This window comes from Salmo trutta, chromosome 6 (genome assembly GCF_901001165.1).
Source record: "Salmo trutta chromosome 6, fSalTru1.1, whole genome shotgun sequence".
Lineage (NCBI taxonomy): Eukaryota > Metazoa > Chordata > Actinopteri > Salmoniformes > Salmonidae > Salmo > Salmo trutta.
The window spans coordinates 28,964,541-28,983,434 of NC_042962.1; the positions used below are offsets into that span (position 1 = coordinate 28,964,541).

Genomic DNA, 18,894 nt, shown 5'->3' on the forward strand with positions numbered 1-18,894 from the left:
GTCAGCTGATGTTCTGAAAGAGCTGCAATATCTGGACCCCTACAAATCAGCCGGGCTAGACAATCTGGACCCTTTCTTTCTAAAATTATCTGCCGAAATTGTTGCAACCCCTATTACTAGCCTGTTCAACCTCTCTTTCGTGTCGTCTGAGATTCCCAAAGATTGGAAAGCAGCTGCGGACATCCCCCTCTTCAAAGGGGGGACACTCTTGACCCAAACTGCTACAGACCTATATCTATCCTACCCTGCCTCTCTAAAGTCTTCGAAAGCCAACTCAACAAAAGATTACCGACCATTTCGAATCCCACCTCACCTTCTCCGCTATGCAATCTGGTTTCAGAGCTGGTCATGGGTGCACCTCAGCCACGCTCAAGGTCCTAAACGATATCTTAACCGCCATCGATAAGAAACAATACTGTGCAGCCGTATTCATTGACCTGGCCAAGGCTTTCGACTCTGTCAATCACCACATCCTCATCGGCAGACTCAACAGCCTTGGTTTCTCAAATGATTGCCTCGCCTGGTTCACCAACTACTTCTCTGATAGAGTTCAGTGTGTCAAATTGGAGGGCCTGTTGTCCGGGCCTCTGGCAGTCTCTATGGGGGTGCCACAGGGTTCAATTGTTGGGCCGACTCTTTTCTCTGTATACATTAATGATGTCGCTCTTGCTGCTGGTGAGTCTCTGATCCACCTCTACGCAGACGACACCATTCTGTATACATCTGGCCCTTCTTTGGAGACTGTGTTAACTACCCTCCAGACGAGCTTCAATGCCATACAACTTTCCTTCCGTGGCCTCCAACTGCTCTTAAATACAAGTAAAACTAAATGCATGCTCTTCAATCGATTGCTGCCTGCACCTGCCCACCCATCCTGCATCACTACTCTGGACGGTTCTGACTTAGAATATGTGGACAACTACAAATACCTAGGTGTCTGGTTAGACTGTAAACTCTCCTTCCAGACTCACATCAAACATCTCTAATCCAAAGTTAAATCTAGAATTGGCTTCCTATTTCGCAACAAAGCATCTTTCACTCATGCTGCCAAACATACCCTCATAAAACTGACCATCCTACCAATCCTCGACTTCGGCGATGTCATTTACAAAATAGCCTCCAATACCCTACTCAATAAATTGGATGCAGTCTATCACAGTGCCATCCGTTTTGTCACCAAAGCCCCATATACTACCCACCACTGCGACCTGTACGCTCTCGTTGGCTGGTCCTCGCTTCATACTCGTTGCCAATCCCACTTGCTCCAGGTCATCTACAAGACCCTGCTAGGTAAAGTTCCCCCTTTTCTCAGCTCGCTGGTCACCATAGCAGCACCCACCTGTAGCACGCGCTCCAGCAGGTATATCTCTCTGGTCACCCCCAAAGCCAATTCCTACTTCGGCCGCCTCTCCTTCCAGTTCTCTGCTGCCAATGACTGGAACGAACTATAAAAATCTCTGAAACTGGAAACACTTATCTCCCTCACTAGCTTTAAGCACCAGCTGTCAGAGCAGCTCACAGATTACTGCACCTGTACATAGCCCATCTATAATTTAGCCCAAACAACTACCTCTTCCCCTACTGTATTTATTTATTTTGCTCCTTTGCACCCCATTATTTCTATTTCTACTTTGCACTTTCTTCAACTGCATATCTACCATTCCAGTGTTTTACTTGCTATATTGTATTTACTTCGCCACCATGGCCTTTTTTGCCTTTACCTCCCTTATCTCACCTCATTTGCTCACTTTGTATATAGACTTATTTTTCTACTATATTATTGACTGTATGTTTGTTTTACTCCATGTGTAACTCTGTGTTGTTGTATGTGTCAAACTGCTTGCTTTATCTTGGCCAGGTCACAATTGTAAATGAGAACTTGTTCTCAACTTGCCTACCTGGTTAAATAAAGGTGAAATAAAAAAATTAAGCTCGTGGCCATCGACCTGAACCCTGCCCTGTGCAACTGGGTCCTGGACTTCCTGACGGGCTGCCCCCCCCATGTGTTGAAGGTAGGAAACAACACCTCCACTTCGCTGATCCTCAGCTCTTGGGCCTCACAAGGATGCGTGCTCAGCCCCCTCCTGTACTCCCTGTTCACCCATGACTGCGTGGCCACACGCCTCCAACTCAATCATCAAGTTTGCAAATGAGACAAATGGTTGTAGGCCTGATTGCCAACAATGACGAGACAGCCTACAGGGAGGAGGTGAGGGCCCTGGGAGTGTGGTGCCAAGAAAATAACCTCTCACCCAGCATCAACAAAACAAAGGAGCTGATCGTGGACCTTCAGGAAACAGCAGAGGGAGCACGCCCCTATCCACTTTGAGGGGACCGCAGTGGAGCAGGTGAAAAGCTTCAAGTTCCTCGGCTTACACATCACTGACAATCTGAAATGGTCCACCTACACAGACAGTGTGGTGAAGAAGGCTCAACAGCGCCTCTTCAACCCCAGGAGGCTGATTAAATTTGACTTGGCACCTAAAACCCTCACAAACTTTTACAGATGCACAATCGAGAGCATCCTGTTGGGCTGTATCACCGCCTGGTACGGCAACTGCACCACCCGCAATCGCAGGGCTCTCCAGAGAGTGGTGCGGTCTGTCCAACGCATCACCGGAGGCAAACTACCTGCCCTCCAGGACACCTACAGCACCCGATGTCACAGGAAGGCCAAAAAGAACATCAAGGACAACAACCCCCCGAGCCACTGCCTGTTCATCCCGCTATCATCCAGAAGGTGAGGTCAGTACAGTTGCATCAAAGCTGGGACCGAGAGACTAAACAACAGCTTCTATCTCAAGGCCATCAGACTGTTAAATAACCATCACTAGCACATTAGAGGCTGCTGCCCATAGACTTGAAATCACTGGCCACTTTACAAATGGAACACTAGTCACTTTAATAATGTTTACATATTTTGCATTACTCATCTCGTAGGTATATACTGTATTCTATCCTATTCTACTGTAACTTAGTCTATGCCACTGACATTGCTCGTCCAAATATTTATATATTCTTAATTCCATTCCTTTACTTTAGATCTGTGTGTATTTTTGTGAAATTGTTAGATATTACTGCACTGTTGGATCTAGAAACGCAACCATTTCACTAAAACTGCAATAACATCTGCTAAACATGTGTATTTGACAAATAACTATTTTATTTATTAATTTAGCCAAAAAGTTTAATAATAGGCATACCTATATGCCTACACTATACAATAATTGTATGCATACAATAACAGCAATGGTAAAACAACCTAGAAATAAGATTCATTTTCATACAGGGCCATAGGCCTACCAATCATTTCTTTTAATAAGATATTTGCATGTAGCCTTTATTGCACAACACCACAATGAGATCATACTGTAGGATTCAACACTGTACATTGCCATTGTAATATTAAATAGTCATTGAATCACTGCAAGCATACACTTGTACTGGTCTCAGAGCAGGAGGAGTGCTGATCTAGGATCAGTTTAGCCTTTCAAAAAATATATTATTATGTACCGGCAGGACCTGATCCTAGATCAGGTTGTGGTTGGCTGGTCTGATCTCCTGTCTTTACAGAACAGCTGCAGCAGTATACTTTGATAAGTCCTTGCCAAAAAAAAGTACATAATAGGATCCAAAGCTCCACTCAAACAGGTTAGTGCGGAAGTGACTCGGTTGGCTAGTGCCAGAGCCTCAATGGACACAGTTTCCATGTCGCTATGAGTGTGTCTCTCAATGTAGATGAAACGGTTCAAGTGATATGGCACAAAAGCAACCAGGAAGTTCACCATGATGAGAATGATCATCCCGATGGCCTTGTCTCTGATTGGGTTTCCCTCCTGTTGCTTGATGCCCCTCAGCTTCAATAGGATTAATATATAGGAGACCACTATAGTGACCAGAGGAATAATAAACGCCACCATGGTTGACACCAGTGCTTTGGGAGAAGTCTTTTCCAAGTACAGCTGGTTACACATGACCACGGTTGTGTTGTCAACCAGAATCATCGTTTGTTTTTTGGAGAATAGCATGGGAGCCGTAGACACGGTCACTATGACCCACAGAATTACCACGACCACTCTTGCATATGAAGCCTTCCTCATTGACCGTGACTTGAGCGGTAGGACCAGGGCCAAGAGGCGGTCCAGGCTGATGCAGGTCATGAAGTAAAGACTGCAGTACATGTTGAGGTAGAAGAGAAACCCCACCAGGCGACAGGGGACCTCTCCAAAGGGCCAGCGGCTGTCTGAGAAGTGGTAGACCATCCGCATGGGCAAGATTAGCACGTAGGAGACATCTGCTATGGCCAGGTGCTTTAGAAAGAGCTTTGAGGGTGAGGTGTCAGCCTGACGACAGAACACCCACAATGCCAAAATGTTGCCAGGCACGGCGACCAGAAAGACCAAGATGTAAAAGCTAGCAAACAGGATGTTCTCATGGTGGGAACCTTTGGTGTAAAAGCCATGTCTCGCTTCCTCAGTGTAGTTCATCATTATTCTGTTGTCTCTTAGCCTATAGGACATAGCAAAGATACAAAGAGAAAAGAACACACTATAGTCTACATGATAACAGCGCAGGGTCTGAGATTGAGAGGGATCCCTGCAGTTGTACACAAAAAACATTGGCTTCCTCAAGGGTTCTTTGGGAAGGTTGATGGTTCTACATGGAACCATACTGACCAAAAGAACCCTGTGAGCCCTTCAATGGTTCTTTGCAGTTAAAAAAAGGGTTATTTCCTGTTTTGGTTAAATGCAGGGTCAGCGGCTCGTTTGAATATTTTGGGGCGGGATTTGAGCACAACTTTTTTTGTGCAACCATGAGTGAGAGTGTCATTCCATCATATCTGTTTTACGCTATTGCATGTTATATATGACCATGGCCAGTGATTGTGTCTTGTGAAAGACTCACAAATGGCCTTATGTCAATTGAGAACAGGTGACTAAGTCAGTAGGACTCAATTCTCTCAGGGACAAGAGCTAGCACACCTGTTTCAACTTGTTAATTAACACAATTATAAAACCTATGGAACTTTAACAATATGACTATTTAACCAGAATAAAAAACCCTGTGTGGTTCTACAAAGAACATTAGAGATTGAGAAATGTTCTTTACAGAACCATTATCATCCATAAAGGTTCAGTAAAGAACCATAAAAAATAATTCTATTTTGCCCCACAAAGGGTTGTAACCACAGTGGAACCCTTTTTGGGTGATATATGGAGCCTTTTTTAATGGTTCTATATAGAACCGTATGAACATATTTTTTATAGAACCTTTAAAAAAAGTTTTTTAGTGTGTTTTTAGTGTGAGTTGTGAATAATTCTGTTGTTACACATAACGGTAGTTTCATTTGTGAAGTCTACATTGTATCATATAACCCAAGCCTGTGTATCTCATATGGCACCCCATTGCTATGCAGTGCACTACTTCTTACCAGAAGCCTATGGGGAATAGGGTGCCATTTGGGACATAACTCAAGTGATTACTTTAGCATCAACAAGAGGTACATAGGAAATATAGCCTTCCTGTAGCAAATATAGCCTTCCTGTCGCCCACTAACCGTTTCAAAAACAGAATAGGGTGGTTATCTGTAGAGAACTACATAAGAACTATGAGGAAGTAATTCCAATGGTGGTTATTTGAGCGATACGAGACATGTGCATTGTGTATGACAGAGATAACGTGCAATATATGTTAAGTTTGTAGTAACCAGTGTCTATTTTTGTATACAGCAGCACTGTGTGTCTAAGACAATTTCTCCTTGGGGACATTAAAGTCAATCCTATCCTATTATGAGTGCTAGCCGATAAATAAAAGTTCATTTCTCCAGGTGTATACAATTGCCAAAAAGCATTTTAGGTGAGAGTGGGGTAAGTTGAGTCACCATTGTTTCTAGGAAACCATACACAAAATTAATAATTTGACCAAATATTTAGGAAGAGGTCATCATTTCATATAGTCTGTGAAAGAAGAAACCACATGGAAAAAGTTGTAAGCAAGTTAGGTCAAATTAAATCCGGTCATGTGCAGCTGCGCTCTGAATTGATGATTACTTGGGTGCTGCCAGCTGTAGGCAGGATTAAAATAAACTGAGCCCATGGAAATCTGTTACGGTACACAACCCTTCATTCCGTGACATACAATTTATTCCTATTATCTCAGTTTTGGAAGAGACCGTTTATGATAAAAAAATGTATCCTGTTTACACTTTGTAGTCAAATTTGACACTAGAATACATGTTTCTGACTCATATCGATGCCACATAGGTCATTTTCAAAACAAGAAGTTGCTTTTTAGGGGCAATTGCTCTTTAACCATATTTTAATGTTTGTTTGCAATTACATTGTTTACAAAACAATTGAGTATTTTTGGTTCTGACCGGGTAAGACAGTTGAACCTAAGCTCATGAAGCATTTCTAAGTTATATTCTTCAAGAATCAAATGGGTAAATATCATAACACCCAAGTTATAATCAAGTCCAAACTGGGATTTATCAACTGCAGGTCTCCCCTTTAAACTTGAACTTTAAAATCAACTTCTCTTCATTTGAAATAGGACATTATTATACATGAGTTACATCATATTTAAATAGTAAATAACCACTTCTAATAATATACTTACCAGTAGGCTCTTTGCTGAGGTAAGAGATCTTCGACTGAGGTAAGAGTAGTTCTGTTGCTCTTACTCTTAGAGATGTATTCGCAAAGGTTAATTTGCCTCTCCTCCTCCGCAGTTTTCACACCCTCAAAGCATCGGTGACGTTCCAGGCCAACTACATTGCAGACATCGCATTGCATCCACTTGGTTTTGTGCCGTTTCATCAAGCATCCGATTTCTATATCATATGATGGGGTTAACTGATATGATAGAACACTTGTCCAGGCATTGTGAGATCTGGCGTGCATCTGCAACATAGTCAGCCTGAAACGCTGCCATTATGTGGCCTGACCACTCGCTGACACCTGTTCAAGTTAATGTAATGAAACAGATTATACATCATTCAGTTCTGCTTGGTACATGGTCGGAACTGTGTACAGGCTTGAGAGCGAAAGGAGAGAAACTAGAAGTGAGTAGAAACATCCTCAAATGCATTACAAGCATGCAGACTTTTATTGTTTTTATTACAACACAATGATTCCTTTCTTTACCACATTGCTTTTTATGTAGTATGGTTTAAAGCTTTACAAAAATGAGAGAGAAAACCAAAATATTTACAAAATCTATCTGTGCAAACATAATTCTTCTTTCCCCTCTCCTAAAGCATCTTAAAGGCATGCATACAAATAAACTTTGGTATGTTAACAAAACTACTAAAGTTCTTATTAGAAGTATTTATGTACACGTGGTAGAACAGTTCATCAATGACTTTTGTGTTTTAGTACTGTATACATTTAGACATCAATAAACATGAACTTAAGAGACCTCCAGTAAAGCTGTCGAAGGTAAAGACTTGAGCCATCACACCTCGAGTGTGTCGTAGAGTTCTCACTTGGTATGTCATGGTTACAGTAATAGAGTCAGGAAATGTCATAACAACTTTGGCAAATAGGCACAATAACTACAGAAAGAAAAAAAATATCTCATAAACCTCCTTAAAATCTGTTTTTTTTTAATCTCCTAAAAATAAATTGGCAGTGCATGATATTCTTAACAAAATAGAAGTCAATGCAGTTTCACTGTAAACGTCTTTATGCATACGGTACAGTATGCATTCATAAAAGGCATTTACTAGGGCTATGCTCAATGTTGGGCAACATAAGAAATAATGTAAGAGCAAAATATACTATGGTTATCCAGTCTCTGGTTTTCAAAAATAAAACATATATAATATTTCACATGGTCATAGTGATTGTACATCAACTTCATATTTTTTCCATTCTTAGATACTGTAAGAAAAATATATTTTCAATACCGTTTTTAGTAGCGAATTGAGAAAGCGAGAGCTTCCACAACCTACGAAGCAGTAAAACTATATCACTTTTTGTTTTTCTTTTTAAAACTATTTACTCAGCACTCTAATACGCCTTTTTAAAATCAGGGTTCAAGTTTAGCCAATGGAAAAGGCAACTTAAAACGAAGTCAAAGCATCGGTGTGAGTATGCGTGTGTCAAATCAAATTGAAATATGAATGGTGGGGGGAAGTGCATCCATTACGCTTTTTACAATAATAAAATACAAACCAATAAACAAAAACATGAATAATGAGATTGAGAGAGAGAGAAGTAACCCAAACGGGGCTACTGTACGGGAGCTAAGTGGAGTCCTTGGCTGCTGTGGCGGTTGGGATGCAGGATTTGCCGCTGCTGCCGTTCTGGGGCCTGTAGCTGGTGAAGCTGGGGGTGTGTATGGTGCGGATGCTCTTCACACCCGGGCCCAACGGGGTGGGCGACAGAGGGGAGGGGGAAGAGGAGGAGGAGGAGGGTGCTCGACCGTTTTGAGTCTGCGAGGAGAACGAGAGAGCTTTACCTGTGTGAGAGGGTGTGGGGAGTTTGAGGGAGGAACCGTTAGAGAGGGAGGGGATGTGGGAGAAAGTGGAGAGGGCCGAGCCAGGGTGGCGGGGGGCATGAGGGGATGGGATGGAGGACTTGGTGGTGTGGGGGGAGGAAGAGGAGGAGTTGGAGGAGGAGGAAAGGTTAATAGGGTTAGTAGCATCTGAGTTTGGAGCAGACTGGGAGGTGCTGCCTTTACCAGAGCTAGGATAAAAAGCTGGGATTTTAGAGGCAGGTACAGTAGGGGAAGTAGTTTTATGATCCCCCCCCGCTCTTTTAGCGCTTCCGTTAGCCTGCAAACAGAGATGCCAGAACAAAGACTGGTTGTCAAAAAGGGAACGGGTGATTTAAGGTAACAAATGTAAAAAATGCAAGACAACATTGACTTCACTAAAGTTATAGACATTAAACAATCACACAAACAAACCTATTACTACTAAGATAACTAATAGACGCACACAACGGCTCAAACTAGCTACAGTCCATGTTTACTGGGTTACTTGAGGCACAGTAACTGAGAAGCACACTATTCATTTCAAAGTGGAAAGAAAATATTGAAAGGATGGAAGGAGGGATAAAGGGAGGGGGTTGGAGATGGGGGTGGGGGGCATCTCTAGGTGCTGCCTGTGTGTTAGAGTGATTGTCAAGCTTTCTGAGAAGTGGAGACAACAACCGAGAGGAGGGCAAAACCAGAGATGCATCTCGGTTGGGGAGGAAAATGTTAGATAAAAGAGGAGAGATTTTTGAGGGTGGAAGACATACAAGTGCATATCGGGAGCAGTAGGGGCGAACATTTGCATTGATTGCTACTACAAGGAAGAGAGATGGGTGGTAGATGAGCATCAAGAGAAGGGTGGAAGGTAGCTTGGTGGAAGCAGCCTTATCGTTGCGTTCACCATTCTGTTGAAGTTAAATATAATGGTGAACGCAGCGATCCGGCTGGTTCCACCAGTGTTGGAGGGAGGGATATTAAAGTGTTCTTTAGTAACTGTGCACTCTGAAAAGAAAGGAGCGCATCGGGTAGGCTGCTTGGGTTTAGTAGAGGTGCATTGAGGGTAGGAGAGAGCGTGGCCAATCGGAAGTATCAGTTTAGTAAAGCATCCTGGGGTTGGTTGACAACACTGTTTAGGAACTCAGCTGTGATGGAAACGGGATGTGATGGAGAACTCAGTCAATGACAGGGTATATCTGTTTTGTCTTTCTCTTTTCCCTTTACATTTTTTTCATGTCACCAACACAGCAAAAGCCGCCATGAGCAGTGTGGACCATGCACAAGCATACAGTACGATGATGTTATGGGGGTAACAGTCAAGATTCAAACATGCCTTTCAGTCAGAGTAGATCGAGAGAAAACATCAACAGAAGCCAAAATGGCCACCTCAATCCCATTTAAACGAAACATTTCAAATCTCACAGCTTTGGTTGTTTAATTATTTTTTTCCCTTAGCACAGGCCTCTTGTTTTCTATGTCCTGTGTTCACTATACAGGTGTGTTCCCTCTAGTCCCTATGGTCTCTGGTAAAGCCCTATAGTAAAACTACCTGTCGAAACTGCCTCTGAGTGCTGTCCTGTAGCTTTTGCTGTTTTCCTGCTTTGTCAGTAGTAGTCCCTGGCGACTGCCTGGACTTCGCAGACAGGGGCACTGGCATCCGACTAGTAGGGGAAGCGACACTGGTTGCGTTCTGCAAGAGGATCCAAACGAAACAAAACAAGAAAGAAAAAAAAAAACAGAACACCATATTGGAGGTATGAGAAACTGTTATCAACAAGGCACTGACAGGTCAGAAAACTGTTCATTCAAGATTACCCTCACAGTTAACCTTAATAACACCGGTAAGAGCACATGCACCCCCTGTACCGTAGTAGCCTATACCAAAACGTATAACCCTACAGTTCATGCAGTCCAAGAACAACAGCTTCAAGAAACCAAAAAGACCGTGTAATCAACATGGAGTGTCATTGTGTGATTAAGAGTCTACTACTGGCTGAAGCCCCGGTTAGAGTTTGAGCAGCCAATTGAAGGAGAGACATGAGAGACAGGAGGAGGGACCCATTGAAAATGCCACTCCCCAATCATGTTGGACCATGATCACACAGAGGGAGAAACCAACAGAGGAGGGGCTCTGACATTTCCAAAACACCTGGGGAGTGAGTTAATAAGTGGTTGGTTGGTAAACCCAGTGGTAAGGTAAACCCAGTGGTTAGGATGGAGTGAAGGGAGGGAGGGACGACTAAAAAGAGGGCCCAAAGCCTCCCGATTGACAAGAGCTTAGAAAGAGACCTGTTGGCTGGTGACGGGGGTGACAGTGGCGGTGGGGATGACGGCTGGCCGGGGGAGGAGCTGAGGTTTGGTCTTCTTCCTCTGAGAGGAGGCCTTGCTGGGCTTGGGGACCTTGAGGAGTGAACTCTTGGAAGGGAGTGATAAGGACCTCTTCAGGCCTCCATTCTCCCCACTCAAGACACACCCAGCTTGGGGCTCCACGCTGGCTGCACTGCTCACTGGTTTCTCCTGGTGGTGCGTTGCGGGGCCCATCTCACTGATGGTCGTCTCTAGCTGTTTGATGGTCTGCTCCAGGCTGTCCAGGGTCTTGTAGGTGCTCTTCCGGATCTTGTCCGTCCTGCCTTTGGAATCCGAGTGCTCCCTCCTTACAACGGCTGCAGCTGGGGCCTTGGGCGTCTTGTTTGCTGGGGCAGCAGATGGTTTGGAGCGACTTTGGATCTCAAATCTCTTGGCCTCCTTGTGCTGTCGGACTGTGCCGTCCGACTCCTCCTCGTCCTCGTACACCACCACCTGCAGCGTCTTCTTGCCCGTCTTGGTGCCCGTGCGGATGGCCTGCGACAGAGCGGCCAGCTGCTTCTTGGGAAACTTGAACGTAAACTTCTTCTTCCCATCCGGCTTGCCATCACCGGACAACTCGGCGAGCTCCGAAGTCGAGGAAGAAGAGCGCGACAAGCTACTACTGGAAGAGCTAAGAGCACCGCCGGGGGCCTTGACCTTTACCTGCAGTCCACCACTGCTCTTCTCTGTCTCCTCCGTCTCCTCGTCCTCCTCCTCAATGCGCTCCGCGGCCAGCATGCTCTCCAGCTCCTCCTCGCACTCAAACACCGTGGACAGGCGCTTGTATGCCGAGCGGATGTCCATGGGCTGGTCGAAGATGATGATGACTGGCTTCTTGTTGTTGAAGCCATTGTCCTGTGACCCCGCCGAGCCGCCCCCGCCACCCGGGGTGGTGTTGGTCATCTCCCGTTTCCCAGGTCCCCCACACACGGTCACGGTCTGGATGCCCCGTTTGGCGTTGACCAGCTCCTGGTACTCCCCACAGGACAGGGCCTGGACCTTGCTGTTGGTGATCATGAAGGCAATATTGTCTGGGGGCGGAGGGGCTTCCTCACCAGGGAGGTCAGGGCTCAGGCTGGCCTCCTCATCCACCTCCTCATACCAGGGTCTGGGCTGATCAGTGGCCTCACTAAGAGCCTTCTCTGGGGGAGACACCACTGCCTTAGGAGCCTCTCTTATGGTGGTTGTCGGAGGGACTTCAGGCAATGCAGCAGGCAACACAACACTCTTACTAAGGGGAATGCTGGACTCCTGGACGACTGAGGAGACTGAGGTCTCTGTCCTCTTGACTGTGCTTATCTGAAGCTTATCCACAGTGGTGGTCGCTGGGTTTTCCAGAACCCCTTTCACCACTCCTGGGCTGGTCTTCAATGACTCTGAGGTCACCACCTGTTTCTGAGACAGAGGGCTGGGGCCATTCAAGAACAGAGGCTTGGGAGATACAGGTGGCCCTAACTGCTGGGGTTTCGGTTGTGGCTGCTGGCTTGGGGAATTGTCATTAGCATTCACATTTGACACCTGTGAGGGGGATAGTGTTGGGTTGTCTCTGTGTTCCGGAGCCTCCTCCATTGCGGCCGGTGGTGGCAGCTGCTCTTTGGAGATCTGCCCAGTGACGTAGTATATGACCTGCATACGGAAAAGAAAGGAGGAGAGAATTTATATTAAAAACCACAACCCTCTGCTAGAAGCTAAAACCACAACACTATACCACATGACAAACCTATCAATATGGGAACATACTGTATATCATGACATGTAAGGCATGCGAATGACTTTCATAAGGCCCATATCATATGCTGTAGAAACTGACATTTTGAAACATATCAAGGCACGTTTGAAACTTTGTATGTCAAGACTATTCTTAGCTTAATAAATGCCCTGAGATTTTGACTATTAAGTTTTAGCGGTCAAAATATGGTATTCGTACCCCTGGACTTTGACGAAGAGGGGTGGTGTTCCCGTTTTCATCCGCGTTGGGATGTTTATCCTCCCGGGTTTTCTCCGAGCTCTGCTAGGACAGTTTGTGAATTAAGGGACAGCATTATTGCGAAACTGCACCCTATGGGTGCACTGTATGGTGCAACCGCACTCTACTGGTGCACTGTATGGTGCAACTGCACTCTAAAGCCTTGTTTCCATTGACATTTAAATTCAAGGCAGATCTTCAGTGGGCACAGATCGAATTTGGCCCTGATTTAAAGTGCCAATTGAAACAAGGTTGAAGACACAGTGGATTGCATGGCACATTGGTATAACATAGGTATTTACATCCACGGTCTTAACACTGCATTGGGCAACAACCCTCCTATAAGGCATCTTTTGATTTGTTGAACTATAGTATGCGTTTCAAGATCGAGAAGATAAGAAGTAGATCCTGAAACATCCGCATTTTCAGTCCTTCGTGTTTACAACGTTGTTTGTTTACAAGTATTGTTAGATGCCTTATAGGATAACTCATGCAGGCACAAGTGAATGGTTATGGTATGTTATGGATATTGGGAGTTGGAATGGAATGTAGTTAATTGATATGGGAATGGATTATGTAAAAACCTTTTAAGGGACAATTTGGGATTCAAACAACAAAGCAGTCTATCCAAAAAGTCAAAAAAATGGATGTACCAATCCCAGATTGTCCCTTTTACTAAGGAATTAGAGTTAACTAACTACTATTCTAATCTGGAGTATAGACTGACACTCATTCTATCCACAGACTAGCTAATGTTCAGTGTTGCATCAGTTTAATATATCCTCATTGTTGTTGGTGCTACAAGAATGTTTTTTTTTTCAATCATTCCCATGTGGTGAGTGGAATACAATGTTGAATGACTGAAAATGCGTGTGGGAATAACGTGACGAAATCCATTACTGATGTGTGCGCTGAACATTGGGTTTTCAAGGAAGAGATCAATTCTGACCCACAGAATAACTGGATCGCTCATACAGTCCATGTACAATATCTCGTGTGAAATGGTTTCTGAGCGAGGAACATAAGATCCAGTGTACCTTCCAAATGGTACTCGGTAGTGCACTACTTTTCACCAAGGCAAATAGGGCTCTGGTCAAACGTAGTGCACTATATAGCTAATAGTGTGCCATTTATGGGACACATCCACACTGTAGTTTACTGTGTGACTGATCGAATAAACATACTTTTCTCCTGTGGACAGCAACCACAGTAGGCATATCTTTGGGTATTAAAATTAGTTAGCAGATCAAGTTACAGTTCTATAGAGATTTAGAGAAATAGTAAGGTATTGTTCCCAAGAAATAAGGCAAGTAAAGAAAAAGGACCCAGGGGTCAAAGGGCAAAGTGGTCAAAGCGACCAAAAGTAAACCAAGTCTGCAAAAACAAGTCTGTCACCTAGGTACCAAGTAATAAAACCTTGTTCACCTCAATAGCCAATCGACTCAAAGTAATTTCATATAGCAAAATCTATAAGCAAATTATTATTATTTTTTGAATAAAAGGGCAGTTATTCCAAAGAAAACGGACAAGACCATTCAATTACGTCTGGATTCAAGATAAAGGATTATTTTATTGGTTGGATCAGTCAAGACAAACATAATGCAATCAAATACCAGTAGCAACAAGACATCATTCATTTGTTGGATGCACACAAACGTTTCCAGACATTTTCTGCAGACTTAATCAGAGAAAAACAAGTCCAAGCCATGAGTTCCATTGAAATCAAAAAGGGAAAAAGAGAATAAGTCAGAAACAGAAGGGATTTTGGTTGTTTCAGTACAGATCTCTTGACTGAGGCAGAAGCAGGGAAGTGTGAAAGGCACAGAGGTGGTTAAGGCAATCGTTAGTTGGCGTCACGTAGTGGGCAGAAGCAGGCAGTTAGACGGACGGCTAAACGGCGCCACATCCTTTACCTTTTTCTCTTTGAGGGGCAATAAGGCCCCAGGTCTTAGCTCTCTGATCTGGGGCTCAACTCGAGTAGGGTGTGTCTCTAGCACACTACTTTTCACCCCTACATCCTTAACTATGCACTTCTGGAACACCTGGGGATTGAAGATAGGTCAGGGGATTAGGGTTTAGGGCCCTGAGGTCTAGAGCCTACCTATACTTTGCCTACCATATGTGAGGTTATAGTCTATTAGAAACACCTACAGTACCAGACAGTTAAGTGGAGAACATTCTTCTGCTTGGTGCAGGTCTGATACTACTCAGATACTATTAACCTAGTGCTGTGGTTACCGAATGGTTAAACTATCTAAGGGTAAGACCATGGTTAATTCTGCTTTTGTAAATGACTGTGTCCATCCTCTGCCAAGTGAAGGTAACCCAGCCACCACAAAAAGAAGAGATGTAGCACCTACTCCCAGAGTCAAGGAGAAAGACAGCACATTCAACCTCCTCACAACCATCATCAGTGTGGATGTGTTTTCCGGTGGTTCAATGTGATCATTATTGTATATTATAAACTGTGTCGTTCGCGCCCTGAATGCTGATTGGCTGTCAGCCGTGGTATATCAGACCGTATACCATGGGTATGTCAAAACCTGTATTTTTACTGTTCTAATTACATTGGTAACTAGTTTATAATCGCAATAAGGCACCTCGGGGGTTTATGATATATGGCCAATATACCACGGCTAAGGGTTGTGTCCAGGCACCCCACGTTGCGTCGGGCATTATTGCTTAAGTATGACGTGTGTGTGTGTGTTTGGTAAATGTACAGCAGCTGTTGGATGTACAGTATGTTTCTCACCTGGAGCTCAGCCATGATTTTGTCTCGCTCGTCCTCCTCCTCCTCCTCGTGGTTGGCTGAGGCAGCAATGGGGGGAGGGGTGGAGGGCTTGGGCTTGGTCTCTGGCGGGACCTTGGTGGGTTTGGACTGGCTAGCTGGGGCTTGTGGTGAGACCTCAGCCTCATCTCCCTCCTGGGCGGACGGGAATGGGGGAGTTAAAAATTATTTTTTTAATATGACTCGAATACTAGCATCAATATTATTTACCACAAGAGTGCAACATGGGCCATTCCAATATCAATTATAAGGTTCTCAGATTGCTTGATTAACTGTCCTTAGACTTCACCCCCTCTCCCCACATTGTTTAAGGTCAGGTCTGGCCCACCCAAGTAGAAAGGATGTCTACGGTTTGCCATTCGCTCTGATCCAGGTCGTTACGTGCGGCTTGCTGATGCTGAAGGCTCAGTGTCAGCAAGCCATATGTAACCCCCTGGACCAGAGCTAGTTGACCGCAGACTACCCTGCAGCCTAACTACATGGCAGACTGACCTGTCCCGAGGCAGACTCCTTCCTGCTGGTGTAAACCACCTCGCCAGACCGTGTGGTGGTCATTCCAGAGCTGGAGGTGGGGAAGGTCTTTCTGGGTGGTGGAGGGGGGGGGGACTTGATGGCCTTCTCCAAGCTGACTTTGCCCACTTTGTCTGCAGCAGCGATAGGCTTGGTGGTGGTGGGCTTCTCTAGCACCGACTTGGGGAGTTTCTCAGGACCAGCAGGCTTGGCTATGGCTGGTTTCTCTGAGCTGAGCTCAGGCTGAGTGCCGTCTGTAATAGACGAACACACACATAAGGTCAACAATGAGGGCTACATGACAACTACAAAGGGTCATTTTCCTGAAGAAAAATGGTTTACTTGCTTCAAAAAACCTGTCCAAAATAAAAACAAATTGTAGTAGTGGAATATAGTAAGAGCTAAAGCTGTATAAAAGACCCTTGCCTGGGGCTGGCTCCTCCAGGGCAGCAGAGGGTGCTGTAGAGGCATCCCTCTCACTCGGCACATCCAGACTGGGAATGCCCTTCATCATGTTGGCCTGGGCCTCATTTAGGATCCTCTCAAACTCCCTCCCATTGTAGTGGCCCATGTTCTGCCTCCGTTCCTCCCACTCCTTCTCTGCCACCTGTGGAGGGGGGGGGGGGGGGGGGGGGGGGGGGGGGGGGGGGGGGAAGAGAGAGAGAGAGAGAGAGGAGAGAGAGAGAGAGAGAGAGAGAGAGAGAGAGAGAGAGAGAGAGAGAGAGAGAGAGAGAGAGAGAGAGAGAGAGAGAGAGAGAGAGAGAGAGAGAGAGAGAGAGAGAGAGAGAGAGAGAGAGAGAGAGAGAGAGAGAGAGAGAGAGAGAGAGAAGGGATTGAGAGAGAGCGAGGGGGAGAGAGAGAGGAGACAGCAGTGGAGGGAAGATAAATAATAACCCATAGGGGAAATGTTATATCATAGACTGAGGTCTAAAGTACAGTATGACTTCCATAGGGCTTACCTCTATAGACATGGCCCTGTTTTTGCTCTTGGTGTGAATCTCCTCGATTAGGAGGTTCCCTGTCCCGCTGCTGCCGTTATTGACCGGAGCCTGGGTCGCCAGCTCTAGGTGGGCAGCAGGGGTTTTCTTCTGCTGGGCAGGGCTTCCCCCCTGGCTGGAGGGGTTGGAGTTTGAGGCCGAGGTGGTGCCAGTGGAATCCTTGGCTGAGCTGGGGGAGTCCCAGCCCTTGCTGTGGGTGGGGGTCGTAGGTGGGCTGGGCTGGACCAGCAGGGCTGCAGACTGCTGGGACTGCTGCATGTGGACCGGAGCACTCTGGACGTGGTGGATGACCATGGGGGAGGAGGGCATGACCACCTCAGACTTGATGGAGGAGCTCTGGGGCTCGGGCAGGGCCGAGGGGGAAGCTGGAGGCTCCACTGGGGGGTCGGAGTCCACTGTGGTGGTGACTGGGCTGCTCTCTGCTGGGGTTAGTTTCACTGAGGCACACATAGCAGGGTCAGATCCCTTCAGCAGACCCTCTGTAGCACATCTGTAGGGCATAGAGGGCAGGATAGACTTACTATTAGACTTGTAAAATTCAGGTTAAATTCTGCTTGGAGGATTCTGTATTTTATGCTTATTCCCTCCTGGAATATTCCAACCAAGATTTCTGAAAATATATCCCCCCCCAGAATTTTGGGAAAGTTTTAGAAAGTAAACTGACCACAAACAGCCAAACACTAGTTAATCTAAACTGTATCCCACTAAGGTTAAACACATACTGTAGCTATGAGGTCATATGTCATGCTTCAAATCTCCTAACCTCATAACATAGAACAGTACATACAGAACTTAGGAATTTGAAAGAACTACTGCACCATCCAAGCTTCTTTAGCCTGAAAACACAATAAACCTCCCCAAGTGAATTTGGACCAAACCCAGCATCAAAGTGAGTGTAATCATCTCTGAAGTGCGGGGAGAGAAATGCACTGACGGGATGAGGTAATGTAGATTAGTTTGGCTGCGTTGTGTGGTGCTCCCTTGGAAAAAGTGTTGACGACCCACACAGCAGAGTGTCTCTGACAGATGTTTATATGGAAATGGAATGCCGCAGGGAGCCATGTTGCGCCCAAATTAATTAACTTATCGGTTCAATGGAGAGCTAAATTAAGATGGACGCCACCTCTGTCCATTCCGCATGACCCATTGGACGGGATCAGTGCCAAAGCCTCGCCAGCATAATCAACTGTTAGTGTCCCTTACACTATAGTCATGTTACCCACTGTCTGACTTCTCTGAAAGCTTCTGTTTTCCATCCTCTCTCTCTGTCTCTCTTTTAACCTCTCACTCCCTCGATTCCCCCATTCTCATCGATGGGGCTGTAGTGGAGCAGGTTGAGAGCTTCAAGTTCCTTGGCGTCCACATCACCAACAAACTAACATGGTCCAAGCATACCAAGACAGTAGTGAAGAGGGCACAACAAAACCTATTCTCCCTCATGAGACTGAAAAGATTTGGCATGGTTCCATAGATCCACAAAAGGTTCTACAGCTGCACCATCGAGAGCATCCTGACAGGTTGCATCACTCCCTGGTATGGCAACTGCTCGGCCTCCGACCGCAAGGCACTACAGAGGGTAGTGCGTACGGCCCAGTACATCACTGGGGCTAAGCTTTCTGGCATCCACGACCTCTATATACCAGGCGGTTCAGATTTTTTTTTGTCAAAGACTCCAGCCACTTGTTATGTTCATGTTTTAAGTATCCCTATACGCTGCTGCTACTCTATGTTATTATCTATGGATAGTCACTTTAATAACTCTACCTACATGTACATATTACCTCGACACCGGTGCCCATGCACAATGA

The 18,894-nt window shown here is 45.4% G+C and overlaps 2 protein-coding genes across 10 annotated transcripts in view; both read right to left on the reverse strand.

Annotated features, from left to right (window-relative positions):
• Positions 1-3,278: 3,278 nt before the first annotated feature.
• Positions 3,279-7,006, reverse strand: LOC115195823 (uracil nucleotide/cysteinyl leukotriene receptor-like). The gene is made up of 2 exons (XM_029756112.1): positions 6,619-7,006; positions 3,279-4,509 (listed from the first exon to the last, which is right to left on the reverse strand). Exons 1-2 carry the CDS (start codon positions 6,909-6,911, stop codon positions 3,534-3,536), a joined length of 1,269 nt encoding a protein of 422 aa, XP_029611972.1. The 5' UTR covers positions 6,912-7,006; the 3' UTR covers positions 3,279-3,533.
• Positions 7,007-7,088: 82 nt separating this feature from the next.
• The window catches only part of LOC115195822 (sickle tail protein homolog), a 224,151-nt gene continuing 212,345 nt past the window's right edge, over positions 7,089-18,894 (reverse strand). For 7 of the 9 annotated variants that reach the window (XM_029756110.1, XM_029756103.1, XM_029756104.1 and 4 more), the window contains 9 exons: positions 17,048-17,576; positions 16,515-16,695; positions 16,071-16,342; positions 15,543-15,713; positions 14,704-14,832; positions 12,752-12,832; positions 10,768-12,450; positions 10,028-10,168; positions 7,089-8,779 (listed from right to left, as the gene is read on the reverse strand). In XM_029756110.1, the coding sequence (XP_029611970.1) occupies positions 8,249-8,779; positions 10,028-10,168; positions 10,768-12,450; positions 12,752-12,832; positions 14,704-14,832; positions 15,543-15,713; positions 16,071-16,342; positions 16,515-16,695; positions 17,048-17,576 (3,718 nt within the window). In that variant the 3' untranslated portion in view covers positions 7,089-8,248. The remainder of the gene's footprint in view (positions 8,780-10,027; positions 10,169-10,767; positions 12,451-12,751; positions 12,833-14,703; positions 14,833-15,542; positions 15,714-16,070; positions 16,343-16,514; positions 16,696-17,047; positions 17,577-18,894) is intronic. The other 2 variants (XM_029756111.1, XM_029756108.1) reach the window with 2 other exon arrangements.

Excerpts from the sequence above, each read along its gene's own strand:
- LOC115195823 (XM_029756112.1), bottom strand. The coding sequence starts at position 6,911 with ATGTTGCAGATGCACGCCAGATCTCACAATGCCTGGACAAGTGTTCTA. Across the intron at positions 4,510-6,618 it reads CCTCAGCAAAGAGCCTACTG|GCTAAGAGACAACAGAATAA; the intron begins GTAAGTATATTA and ends TATGTCCTATAG.